Raw genomic sequence first — 14,661 nt, 5'->3', positions numbered from 1 at the left:
TTACTGCTGCTACAATGGTAGGTTGTTAGGATTTAAGTGATTTTTAATGTGGTGTTACTGTCGGCGCACGAGCGATGGGAAACAGCATCTCTGAGGTAGTGATGAAGTGGGGATTTCCTGTGCGACGATTTCACGAGTGTACCGTGAATATCAGGAATCCGGTAAAACACCAAATCTCCGACATCTCTACGGGCGGAAAAAGATTCTCCAAGAACGGGACCAACGACGACTGAAGAGAATCGTTCAACGTGACAGAAGTGCAACCTTTCCGCAAATTGCTGCAGATTCAGTGCTGAGCCATGAGCAAGTGTCAGCGTGCGAACCATTCAGCGAAACATCATCGATATGGGTTCTCGGAGGCTCAGTAAAGATGTCGGGCGTGTGCAGTTGAAGTGATATGGGACCCCTGATACATCTAGATATGACTCTGAGAGGTGACACATGCGTAAGCATCCTGTCTGATCACCTTCCTCCATTCATGTCCATTGTGCATTCCGACGGACTTGGGCAATTCCAGCAGGACAATGCGACACCTCACACGTCCAGAACTGCTACAGAGTGCCTCCAGGAACACTCTTCTGAGTTTAATCACTTCCGCTGGCCACCAAACTCCCCAGAAATGAACGTTATTGAGGATATCTGGAATGCCTAGCAATGTGCTATGCTACATCCCCTCTTACGGATTTATGGACAGCCCTGCAGGATTCATGGCGTCAGTTCCCTCCAGCACTATTTCAGACATCAGTCGAGTCCATGCCAAGTCGTGTTGCGACACTTCTGCGTGCTCGCGGGGGCTCTATACGATATTAGGCAGGCGTACCAGTTTCTTTGGCTCTTCAGTGTAGTGGATGTCTCTTGGTAAGTGGTACTCTGCATTTCATGCCCTCCTCGCTCCGTCCATCATGAGTTGCTGTCTGGGTAGCAGAATTCCTGAACATCGTCCACTTCGTGATCCCCAATTCAGATGTTAAGTTTCTCGCTGTTCTCATCTCTACCACTTCTTATTACTTTAGTATGCCTTCGATTTACTCACAGTCCATACGCTGTCCATGGCTCCACTGATCTCCAAATCTCTGAACACAATACACTCACCGGTCAACATTATTGTGTGCCTCGTATCAGTCATTCAGCTCTGAGTTCATTTTTAAAACTGACGATTCGCGACTGCATCGAACTGATCAGATGTAGGAGCTCTTGTAATGAGAGAATATTCGGCGAACGGACTGGACTGTCTGTTCCTCCAACTTCAGTTCCATATAGGACGTGTGGGCAGACGTACTGCAGGACAACCACGTGCACTGACGACCATCCAACAGTTCTCATCCGCGCTTAAAGGAATGGAACATCCTAACTCAAGAAGTCCTTGCTACCCTTACGGCCTGTATGGGATCATGTTGAATATGGCTCCGTGGTGATCAAACACCACATTAAAAACAATGTCTTGTCTTTTGTGTATCCAGTGAAGCTTCGTAAACCGCGGTGACCTCGGTATAATTATAGTCTTTGAATAAAAATATCATTTCTGTTCATCTCACTACATATTCCCTTCAGTTGCTTTCCGTACTATACTGTAGCAGTCATTTCTATATGTGATCCAAGTTTCATTGAGGTATGTTCACTGGTAGCGGCTCATCATGCCAAAGCATCTTCCGTTCTCAAGTCCTGCAAATCAGCGTATCTCGGAAAGAATCAGAGGTAAACGTATATTGCACCGGTCCGCCACGAGTCCTTGTGAACAGGCACTGTCGTCTCCCTACCAGTCCTGTGCAAGCAGAAAATTTGGTCACAGATTGACCTGTTCCACGAAGAACAGTTTCTCGCCCATGGGAAGAGGACAAAACAGCCCCTGAACACGCAAAAGTTTTCGTTTCCACCCACCACGTAACTTGCCTGGTTGATATTTTCAAACCGTAAATCAGCGTCCACTCTGTTTTGAGGGAAGCCCAGCACTAAATAATTATACTTGTCGTCTGCTTTGTACATGTTTTGTTCCATTTCAATTACTAACAAGGATATTTGCAAACGCTTTTTATACCATTGACAAAAGAGTTATAGCCTGTTGGTCCTGAGATATCGCCTTCTCCATGTTTTTGTGAAACTGATAAATTTAAGGAAAGGGGCTGTTTCAGGAGAAGCGAAGAATGATATTTTTTCAGGCACTGTGCTTGTGATGTTATACCCTGAAAAGTTGGCTATAAGACTTTACCATTGTTTTGATTAAAATGTATATGAAACTTGAGTACTTAATGAGTAAGCGAATATGGAAATTATTTTTGTGTGTGAGGCGAGACCAGTTAGAAAATGAGAAACACAGAATGTGGATACAAAGGTAGGTTTTTTCTCTTGATTTTCGCAGTTCGTTATCTAGTTGCAAAAAAAAACTTACTAATTTTTGCTGAAATGGCGATTCCTGTTGAAACCAAGTCTTTGTAGGACCATGTAGAGATACACCAGCAGGGTGAAGTGGGCCGTTTGAGTACGCCATTGCCTGGCATTTTAACGTCTCAGAGTGGTCCTTAGAGAACTGTTGCAAATGAGCGAGTTAGGGAGTTAGGTTGGGCAAGAAGGTTGTGCCATTTCAGTCTGTCAGCTGTTTTACTTGGGAGCCGAGGTTTTAAAAAGCACCGAAAGTTAGTAGTCTGGACCACTTTGAAGAAGGCGAAACACGTTTCCGCGACAGGTTCAGTCAGCCTCCGACAGCTGAGGTGCCACGTTGAGCTTATGAGTGCTGCAGCCTCAGGCGGCTAGCGAGGGCTGCTGGTTTTCCAAGAGCGAGCAGTTTAAGCATCTTGTCCTTCGCTCGGTCGTGACAAATCAGTTAGTATATACTGCAACGATAGCTGTATTCACAAAAGTATTTTGTATATTTATCTTTAATTACTACTATAGCACTAGATTGTTTACGTTGTGCGATGCCATTGTAAGTCATGCACTAGTCTGTCAGTTGTCGAGCTAATTAAATTTAGAGGCTTATCACTAGATAACAGACTTCAACAATTAATAACTGAATTTGGCAAGAACTGTGAGATCCCATATCCTTTGTATATTACAGAGATAAGCTCTCTCTTCGAAAACCTGAAGAAAAGTTTCTTTTAAGCACTGGCAATAAGCTATAATTTACTCAAGTATAGTCAGTAAAAGCACAAAAAAATATCACAGAAGCCGTTATTTCCGAGGCACAAAATCGATTTAATCAGGTCGTTCGTGCACGGGCAATGTTTTTGTAATTAAGAACATTGTAGTAAAACAGAAAATTTGATCTAGAAACCTATACGGCCTTTATCGGCCATGAGGACGTTTTCGATCACGTAAGCTGTGATAACCTGTGTGAGGTTATGTTAGGCGGTAGTTGTGCTTATCAACTAGCAGAGGCGCTTCAGTCCGCAACAGCGCGACTGCTGCGGTCGCAGGTTCGAATCTTGCCTCGGGCATGGATGTGTGCGATGTCCTTAGGCTTAAGCAATTCTATGTCTAAGGGACTGATGACCTCATATGTTAAGTCCAATAGTGCTCAGAGCCATTTGAATCATTTTTTTAACTAGCAGAGGCAACAGTCTTCATAAGTGTAATAAACAAAGGTAAAAATCAATTAGAAGAAATATTTAGCAAGGAAAGTGTAGGACAAGAAGGTGGACGATCGTCTGTTCTTTTTAATGTTTACATTGAGATCAATCTTCGTAAATGGAAATGTAAAGTAAACAAATGAATTAAGATGGCCAACGGTGAGTACCTGAGTGTCATTCTGTTTGCAGCTGATATCGTTATTATTCAAAAGAACGAAAACGACCTCCGAAGATCAGTATGACAGCTGAATGAAATATGCAAAGAATACAACTTAAAAGTGTCCAGTAATAAAATCAAAATATGACATTCCAAGGAATATATTCAGTCAGATCAAAATTTCAGTTTTAGAAGAAATACCTCGAATCTCTTACTGAAGCTTTGATATAAGTTTTCTTTTGAATCCGATATTGAAAATAATATACATAAATTCGTTGAACCAGTAGCGATACAAGTAGGCCACTAAGTACAAAAAGAGAACGCCATAATACTCAAAATTTCATAAGGTAATGGTGGCTCCTGTCTTATCCTATGGAAACGAAAGCCGGGTTATTGTAAGGAGAAAAAACGAAAGTTCAAATTTTCAACGTAAGTATTGAAAAAACTGGAGACAACATCTCACAGCAATGCGAGGTCATATAAATTCCCTGGCAATTCTGAACTACAAGCCCAATGAGAAAAGAGAGAAACTGGAAGACCTTGGAAAAGATGGGAATGACTTTGTTTGTGAGTTTAGAACTTGCCATAGACGGACCCTTCAACTCGAAAATACGATTACAACCTAAGTACAAAGTCACCAAGCTGCCACTCAGATAACGCTAAATGTGTTGCTGCCGTCGTGGCATTATTTGACAAAATCTCGCTTTTTTCTCCTTCCTTTTCTCATATAGTATAGTAATAGTCGCGTGTGATTTTCTCTTGTTGATTGAGCAGTTATTACCGATGTAGTAACTTGTGAAAGTTGGACCGTTTAAGCAAGCTTTCTCTGCCATTTGAGAGGTACCACAATCATTCATTGCGTTAGCTTCTTGTATCTGTATCAGAGGGTTTTATTTAATACAGCTATGAGGTTTATTTACAGGAGTTGGACGAAAATATAGAAACAACTCGAGAAGTACTAGCCTGAACATCAGTGTAAATGCAACACAAGACTGCAAGTTGCGCGGTTGTATTTGACCATGAATAGTACCTGTGAAATGTCCCGCAATTTTTATTTTATTTTATTTACACGTCAAGTTCCGTAGGACGATATTGAGGAGCAAATCTCCGAGGTCATGGAACAGTACATGAAATTACAACATAAAAGTAATAACAAATAAAAATAAATGTTTATGAACACGAAAAAGGTCACTCCATAAGTTTAAGTATACGCAATCAACAATACAATAAGAATCAGCTTAATTTTTCAAGGAACTCCTCGACAGAATAGAAGGAGTGACCCATGAGAAACTCTTCAGTTTTGGATTTGAAAGCGTGTGGATTACTGCTAAGATTTTTGAATTCGAGTGGTAGCTTATTGAAAATGGATGCAGCAGTATACTGCACACCGGTCCAAAAGCAGGTTTGATTTCTGCCGAGTATTAACAGAGTGAAAGCTGCTTATTCTTGGGAATAAGCTAATACTGTTAACTAGGAATGACAGGAATATTTATACTGAGGGGCCAATGTCAAAATAACCGTGAACTTACACCACTTATTGCCAGAACCGCCCGTTTCTGAGCCAAAAATATCCCTTTAGAATGGGAAGAGTTACCCCAAAATCTAATACCATACGATATAAGCGAATTAAAATAAGCAAATTAGACTAATTTTCGTGTCGAACGATCACTCACTTTTTATGCCGTTCGAATAGTAAAAATGACAGTATTAAGTCCTTGAACAAGATCCCTTTTCACGACAGCTTACTATCTGAGCACCTAGGAATTTGAACTGTACAGTTTCACTAATGCCCTTTCTGTGAAATTACAACGTCAGGTTTTGTTGAATTGTGTATCAGAAACTGTAAAAACTGAGTCTTACTGTGATTTAGCATTCGTTTATTTTCTACAAGCCATAAAATTAGGTCACGTACTGCACTATTTGAAACTGAAGCATTGTTGCACACAACGTCCTTAACTACCAAGCTTTTGTCATCAACAAACAGAAATATTTTAGAGTTACCCATAATACTGGAGGGCACATGATTTATATAAATAAGGAACAGGAATGGTCCCAACACTGATCCCTGGGGCACCCCCCACTTGACAGTACCCCACTGAGACCCCACATCACAGTCATTGTCAACATTGTGAATAATGACCTTTAGCTGCCTGTTGCTGAAATAAGAGGTGAACCAATTGTGAGCTACTCCCCATATTCCGTAATGGTCCAACTTCTGGAGCAATATTTTGTGATCAACACAATCAAATGCCTTAGTTAAATCAAAAAAATATGCCAAGCGTTCGAAACCTTTTGTTTAGCCCATACAGTACCTCAAAGAAAAAAGAGAATACAGCATTTTCAATTGTTAAACGACTTCTAAAGCCGAACTGTACATTTGATAGCAAATCGTGTGATATGAAATGATCACTTATCCTTATATACACAGCCTTTTCAATAACTTTTGCAAACACTGATTGCATAAAAATAGGTCTAAAATTGTGGTGTCACCGCCAGACACCACACTTGCTAGGTGGTAGCCTTTAAATCGGCCGCGGTCCATTAGTATACGCCGGACCCGCGTGTCGCCACTGTCAGTGATTGCAGACCGAGCGCCGCCACACGGCAGGTCTAGAGAGACTTCCTAGCACTCGCCCCAGTTGTACAGCCGACTTTGCTAGGAAAGGTTCACTGACAAATATGCTCTCATTTGCCGAGACGATAGTTAGTATAGCCTTCAGCTACGTCATTTGCTACGACCTAGCAAGGCGCCATTACCAGTTAATATTGAAATTATAAAACATGTACCGTCAAGAGCGATGTTCTCCAATTATGGATTAAAGTTAAGTATTCCAAGAGCTACGTTCTTTTCTTCATAGTATAAATTCCCGTAACTGCCCCAGACCTCACGCCAGTCTGCGTGAGCTTAAGCGCGTGCCTTTCGGCCTCACCTCATGGTGACTTGGCTGTCTTGCCAAGTCACAACAAAAATTATCTACGTTGTCGATTGCCCCTTTATAAAAGGGCTTTACTACTGAGTAATCACTCAGGAAACTGACCATTCCTAAGGGAAAATTGCAAATGTCAGTCGTGATCGGAACAGTGCTCTGTGTAGTTGTGAGCGCACTATGTGGAAGCAAAGCGAATTCGAACGAGCGGATATTATTGGTGCTGGTATGGTGGGTGCTTCCTAAACCAAGTTAGTCGAAGTGTTTGGTGTTCCATGAGGCACCGTGTCGAAGATTCATACCGCAAACAGCGAAAGCGGGAGTTACGTGATGGTAGAAGACGGTCATTGAAGAAGATTGTGACAATAAGCAAAAGAATGACAATTGCAAAAATCATTGAAGAACTGAATGTTGGTGTGGCGAACACTGTCAGCACCGAAACAAAATGAAGATGTTAATCTCTGTAAGAGGAAAGTTTAGTACCGAAGCCATAAAACCTGGGCTGTGGAACAATGGAAGAAAATTTGGTCGGATAATTCTTATTACACACTGCCTCCAACTTCTGAGCCTACGTCCCAAGAGTGAAACCCGGCGGAGGTTAGGTGATGATTTGGGCAGGCCCTCTTTTAAGACAGCTCACGTCGTTCAGGACTGGTTTTGTGAGTACAGGGATGAGTTGTTGCATCTCACTTGGCCGCCACACCACTAGATGTCAATATTATTGAGCCTGTGTCGTCTCATTTGCAGAGAAGGATGCGTGATGGCTGTCTGTCTTTATCATCGTTGCCTGATCTTGCCAGTATTTAGCAGGAAAAGTGGCATAAGATTCCGTTGAAAACCATATAACGCCTGTATTTATCCATTCTGAGACGACTGGAAACTGTTTCAAAAACCTACGGTTTTCGTACACCAATTCAGACATGGTAACGTGTTGTGCATTTGGTGTTTCCTTATGTTTGTTCCCCCCTGTATGTGCCTTTCTAATCTCCACCATGTGTTCGTAGTGCCGTTTAATAGCTCTATCATCACGAGGATTAAGATAGTAGTCAAGGGTAATCGCATCTGGAAATACTAGAGGAAGCTTATCTTTGCGTGATATTCAGGACAGAAAGCTGTGTGGCAAGTCCCCATTTGAGTAAGAGCAGACAACACTTGGAGTACATCTGCTATCGCTACCAACTGATCGTTAGACGAAGACACGAGGAGCGCCACGGACACGTACCTGCGAATCGAGAGGACCTCGCAGAGCAAGAGGAGTGGCGCCACCAGCAGCGCGGCGATGAGCAGCAGGAACGCTGGCGCCAGTGTGTCGAGGCGCGCGCTGGCGAACTGCCCGTCCACCAGGCAAGATGGCCGCCGCGAGTGCCACTTGGTGCGCCAGTAGGCCACGTGGCCCGTCTCCCACAGTTTGCGCAGTCTGCAAGGGCGTCCCCTCTGTCACTCTAAATCTGCTGCAGACTGAACTCTGATGCGAAGCAATTTTATTGACTGTACCACTTAGTCTAACCTGATAATGACCACAAGGTATAAATGACCAAATAAACTGCTACATAAGATAAATGGAAAGTATATTGACGAAGTTCATAATTTGCAAAGTTACTTGCTACAAAAAGTGATTACTCCCTTAAGAAGTTATGTCTCATCTGGAAGATTAGGAGACGGAATATCCATAACATACACCAACGAAAAAAGTTTTGTATCACCTCGGTTCCGAGAGTTCCCGAACCTGTACAGAAAATTTGAATAAAGATCAATATAAACATCATTTCCGCCCTTTTTATTACTCGTGAAAACCACACACTGGATTTTGTACCACCATACAGCGAGACCTTCGGAGGTGGTGGTCCAGATTGCTGTACGCACTGGTACATATAATACCAAGTGGCATGTCCTCTTGCTTTTTTGATGTATGCCTGTATGCGTCTTGGCATACTATCCACAAGTTCATCAAGACACTGTTGGCCCAGACTGTCCCACTCCCCACGGCGATTTCGCGTAATCCCCTCAGAGTGGTTGTTGGGACACATCGTCCATAAACAGCCCTTTTCAATCTATCCCAGACCGATAGGGTTCATGTCTAGAGATCGGTCGATCGATGTAGTTATGCTGAAGGGAGTCTTTGACAAGATCTCGTCCCTGAAGATGAATTCCTCGCCAGTATGCTGTCTATATGGTTGCACTATCAGTCGGAAGATGGCATTCACGTATCGTACAGCCGTTATGGCGCCTTCCATGACCATCAGCGGCTTACGTTGGCCCCACATAATGCCACCCCAAAACAGCAGGGAACATCCACCTTGCTGCTCTCGCTGGACAGTGTGTCTAAGACGTTCAGCCTGACCAGGTTCCCTCCAAACACGTCTCCGAAGATTGTCTAGTTGAGGGCATATGCGACTCTCATCAGTGAAGAGAACGTGATGCCAATCCTCAGCGAAACATTCATCATTTTGTTGGGCCCATCTGTACCACGGTGCAGAGTGTAGCGGTTGCAAAGATGGACCTCGCCATGGATGTCGGCAGTGAAGTTGCGCATCATGCAGCCTACTGCAAACAGTTTGGGTTGTAACACGACGTCCTCTGGCTGCACTAAAAGCATTATTCAACATGGTTTCCTCCGAGCCATAATCCGTAGGTAGCAGTCATCCAATGCAGTAGTAGCCCTTGGGCGGCCTGAACGGGGCGTGTCATCTACAGTTCCTGTGTCTCTGTATATCCTCCATGTCAGAACAATACCGTTTGGTTCACTCCGAGTCCCCTGGACACTTCCCTTGTTGAGAGGCCTTCTCGCACAAAGTAACAATGCGGACGCCATCGAACGGAGGTGTTGACCGCCTAAGCATGGTTGAACTACAGACAATACAAGCCATGTACCTCCTCCCTTGTGGAGTGACTGGAACATCGGCTGTCGAACCGCCTTCTTCTAATAGGCGCTGCATCGTTGTTTACAACTTTGGCCAGGTTTAGTGACATCTCTGAACAGTCAAAGGGACTGTCTCTGTGATACAATACCCACAGCCAACGTCTACCTTCAGGAGTTTTGGAAACTGGGGTGCTCCAAAACTTTTTTTGATGAGTGTGTTTCATTTCTTGTCAAATTCGCTGGAATGAGTTAATGCTGAAACACTAAACATTTAATTTGCTTTCTAATTCTAAACTTCAATAACACACTCCAGTTGCAAAATTGTTAACACCAGTAAAATAAAACAGAAGTCAAAAAACCTCTATCAGAGAAAAACATACCTTAAAATATAAATATGTGATTAAAATTGTTGGAACAACTGCTGAGCTAAAATAGCTGTATTTGTAAATACAAAAAGTATCAATTAAGCGTCCACCTAAAAATGTTAAGTACATAAAACTGAATTAGTTCGCAGAAAGTACCATTATCTGATGCCTTTTTGCCACAAATATTGTACTTTTCAGTTTGTGTAAGGATGGCAAAATGTAAACACATAATTGATAACGTTGTTATTCCGCGATTGTTTGACGTTTCGTCTCAACAAGGCAGAAGCTGTTTGGATGTCTTAATGAACAAACGTGATTGGCACTCTAGATGTCTAAATATTGGGCAACGTTATCATGGATTATGCTGTGTATGACCACACTCTGCAAAATTTAATCTACTAATAAATGAATGAATATGTCTGATAAGATTTTATGGTCAGTGTTTTTATTTCAGATCAGCAGACGTTATTAATCATTTCCTATACAGAATAGACGACTCCGGAAATTGAAAAGATCGACAAAACATGAGATAAATGATGTTTTATTTGAACCCTTTGGTCTTTCTCGTAACTTCTGAGCTTGTTATCCTATCCTCACGTTTGACTGCATGTTCAGACTCTTGTCAAGAATGCCAAAGGCTGTCTCAACGTGAAGGTTATCACCATCTTTCAGAAATAGAACATTAGAATGAATCACTGCCATGAGAGACATGAGAGCGTCATACGAATAGGTCATACAGACAACTGGGCCTGGTGCAGCTGCTACGGAACTAACGGTGGCGAGGTGGGCTCAGGACAACAGTATGGGAAGGAGAGTAGGTTCAGATCCCTCCAGAAGATCTGCGCAACCAGGATATATGCGGTTTGTTCGACTGGATCTGACTAACAGACAGATCACAACAGCTGATATTCATGTCACCACGAACTGTCGAGGACAGGTTACTGGTAGCTGGGTTGAGATCTCGAGCTATCATGATTCATTTGCCACCGACATCATTCCACAGAAAAGAGATATCTATATGGTGTAAGGCAGGGCTTAACAACTGGCCAGTTTTGAGCGCGAGTACTCGCGTCTGCTCAGGCACGTGTTCGCGAGCAGGTGCAAGGTCGCGGAGTAGGGAGGGAGGGAAGGGAGGGGAAATGCGCACGCACGTTTGAATGTGATCTCGCGTTCTTAGCAGCTTTAACTAGCCATCTGAATGCTTTGAATATTTTCCTACAAGGTAAAGATCAGCTAAGTACTCATTTCATAGATAGAATACGAGCTTTTAAAATGAAATTGACACTTTGGGTGAGTCAGCTGGAAACAGGAAACCTAGCTCATTTTACTAAATTATCATCCATGCAAGATGTTCACAAAGACTGTGAATGTTATTCACATAGTTTAGTTGATCAGCGCTTTCAAGATCTGACAGCACTAGACAGTGATTTTGATCTGGTCTCTCCATATTCAGCGAATATTTACGAGATTCGTCCTGAGCTGCAGCAAGAAATTATTGACCTGCAGTGTGACAGAGAATACAGAGACAAATTTCAGAACAAGAAAAACATTTTGGAATTCTACAGACACTTCCCTCAGGATAGATTTCCTCGTTTGCACAAACTGGCGGCTACAATAATATCAATGTTCGGTTCCACGTATGTTTGTGAACAACTGTTCAAATGGCTCTGAGCACTATGGGACTCAACTGCTGTGGTCATAAGTCCCCTAGAACTTAGAACTACTTAAACCTAAGTAACCTAAGGACATCACACACATCCATGCCCGAGGCAGGATTCGAACCTGCGACCGTAGCAGTCGCGCTGCGAACAACTGTTCTCTGCAATGAAATGTAACAAGACGCGCCTGAGAAATGCATTGTCTGATCGAAATTTAAACTTCACACTGCACCTAAAATGCACAAGAACAATCACTCCGAACATAGACGCAATTGTAAAGGGCAAAAAGTACAAGATAACCGAGAATCCCACACTTCAGTGACACCTTTTATTGTGTAACAGTTCACAAATTAATGCGAATGTAGATGCATACACTAAGCTAATAAAATTATGTGGCATGTGTACATTCTCCTTTATTTGTTTCATTTGTCGCAGTTATAATTCGTGAGTGATATCCCTGCAGGTGGCCGCGGATTTACATTGACTGGCGGCAGCTGTTGCGTGCCCCACGAGACTTTCCCCACTCTCCGCTCTGGTCCGGTAGTGGGGGTAGCGTGCTCGCGCTGCTCCGTGCTCGTGCCTTGCTGCTCACAGCTTGCTCCGCGAGCACGTATCTTGTGAAGCCCTGGTGTAAGGCCACAGTCAGCTGGGACACAGAGTAATATTTTGTGGGTTTGAATCTTAATTCTGTTGTGGCGTTCAGACTGACTCCATTGTGTCCATGTATGACCTTGTGAGAGCTCATAGAAAGCATCGAGCTTTGAGGTCCTTACCTCTCCAGCTCCTGGAAACATGGTGTACATTAGATACGATAAAAGAATTGATTTGGTAAATGTTTATAGACTAAATGCTCGTCCTTGTGTGTCAAGGATGGTATACTCTGTGTGTCATAACTTTCACAACGACACCTCCAAATTGCATATTCCAGTAGGGTAATGCATGACCCTCACTGCAGTTCACAATAAAAACACCATGGGGAATGTAATAATACTTGATTGACCTGCCCATTCCTCTGACATACACCTACAGACCATGCCTGGTATCCTATGGGAAAACGTATACTTTGGAAACAGCAGTCTGACACACTGTGTCAAGCAATTTCTCCAGTTGACAGCTGAAATACGCTTGCTTTCATATCCAATTGAATACAAGAGTGCATTTGTGCTACAGGGGCCACACTCATACAGATGTTGATAGTAGATACTACTACCGAATGTAACGAATGTTTAATCATTTCTGTCAAGGACATAATGAATTTCATGTAACCAGTTACATTGCTATCAGTACTTTTTTTATTTGAACTGTATTCCTATTTGAGCTATACAGTCATCATCAGGTTATCTGTAATAGAACATCTTATAAATGTTGGTACATTTGTTGTATGACTTGTGAGTTATCTATTGATAACATGATTTTACATACGTTTTTAACAGCTTACTTTCATGAAATGTCGTTGATTATAGTGCTGTCTGTTTGTTTCCTGACTATATTTTTTCTCTGGTATTTGAGTAGTAAACAGTTGTGCATTACTATATGTTCTGATACTTCCTTAGTAATGAATTAAACTCTATTTGCAGTTGAAATTTCATGACTGCAGTTGTGTCAGATGATCAGCGATGTTGTATGGCTATGTCAGCCTGTTGGCAATTCTATCTGCGATGTCATTGGTTATGTTGAATGGATACGTGTGGTGATGTGTTACTTAATTTTTTTAGCTGATTGTATTATGACTTATCCAAGATCTTTGTGGATAATATCAATAAAGTTTTCGATGAAGTGTTTATATTTTAGATCAGTTTCTTTGTTGGGGTTTGAATGTGGATACTTATGTTTCATATACTATTCATACCTCGATTTCCTACAAAATATTCACTATCGGTCCTTCTGGCGTTATGTATTAAATATTGATAGCAGTACCCAATAAGTCTGTGTGTTGGTCAATTTCATGTGGTGGAGAATGGTGGATGGGTTGGTGTCAGTCTAACATGTTTACAACATCCAGTTGCAAAGTTTTTACCTATCTGTCCTACACAGAATTTTTCACAGTCTTTGCAGCGAATTTAAATATACCTGGTTTGTATTATATAAATGGTTTCCGTTTTTATATTATGTCAAGTGTGGTAAGCTAAAGGTATGATGGTGTTCTTCAGCAAAACATTCATTTTGTTTGAGAAAATTTCCATAGGTATATGGTAAATATATATGTAATTTTCTGTTTACTTGGTGTATTTCTGATGACTTATTTCTTTACATATAGTAGTTCAGGAGGGTTTCGTGTATTTGTTATACGACTCTGTGATTATTTGTGAATTGTATTTGTTATATTGAGCCACATATTGCAGGGTTTTAATTTCTTTTTGTATAGAATCCTGTTTTAGAGGCAGGTTAATCATTCCACTGATCATGGTGTGAAAGCACACATATTTGTGTGTTGTTGGGTGGCAGAAATTTGCATTGATAATGTTAACAGTTGCAGTTGGCTTTCGAATTAACAAGTGCTGTTACTATTACTTATGGTCAAATCGAGGTAGTTTATTGTTTTCTTGTTTCTGGTTGCATTGTAAATTTCATTTTGAGATGTAGAGTGTTGAGTGTTGTGTGTATGTGTTCCATATGCTTATTGTTTCTATCCATGAGCTTTATTGTGTCGTCATCATATCTGTATTAATTTATTATTTTATTTTGTGGTTCTGAAGAATTTTTCTTCTAATGTGTTTAAGAAAATATCTGCTATGTGCCAGCAATGCTACATTCCATAGCTACTCCATCACTGAATGTGAAGTAGTTTTAGTTTAGTACTAAATTCAGAAGCTGCAGCATTCAACCCGGTTTTTTTGTTAATGTGATATGTAGGACTGTTTATACTATCCACAACTGGGTGGATTGGAAGTGAAGGTTTATGTATTTTTGGGTGTCCACATACTCTGGATATGTTTCGGTTCATTAGTATACATGTTCAATTTTCGTATTCAGTCATAAGTATAGTGGAGTGCTCTATAATTTTCTTGGATTGAGCTGCATATTTGTTTGTTGGATTGGTAGAGATATGTATTATGTTATTTATCATGAAGAATACATCCAGTTTTTGTATGTACTCATATTTTTGTAGTATGACTGGATGATTTCCCTTA

General features: G+C 41.5%; 1 protein-coding gene across 1 annotated transcript in view; it reads right to left on the bottom strand.

The window, feature by feature from the left end:
* Nucleotides 1-1,689: 1,689 nt before the first annotated feature.
* LOC124604292 (glutamate receptor ionotropic, delta-2-like) overlaps nt 1,690-14,661 on the bottom strand; it is a 130,022-nt gene continuing 117,050 nt past the window's right edge. Inside the window, exons 8-9 of the mRNA XM_047136469.1 lie at nt 7,870-8,064; nt 1,690-1,762 (exon numbers count right to left, since the gene is read on the bottom strand). Coding sequence (XP_046992425.1) covers nt 1,690-1,762; nt 7,870-8,064 — 268 coding nt within the window. The remainder of the gene's footprint in view (nt 1,763-7,869; nt 8,065-14,661) is intronic.

Source organism: Schistocerca americana, chromosome 1, assembly GCF_021461395.2.
Source record: "Schistocerca americana isolate TAMUIC-IGC-003095 chromosome 1, iqSchAmer2.1, whole genome shotgun sequence".
Taxonomy (NCBI): Eukaryota; Metazoa; Arthropoda; class Insecta; order Orthoptera; family Acrididae; genus Schistocerca; species Schistocerca americana.
The sequence above is the reverse complement of the archived record's forward strand: the minus strand, read 5'-3'. Positions and strand labels throughout refer to the sequence as shown.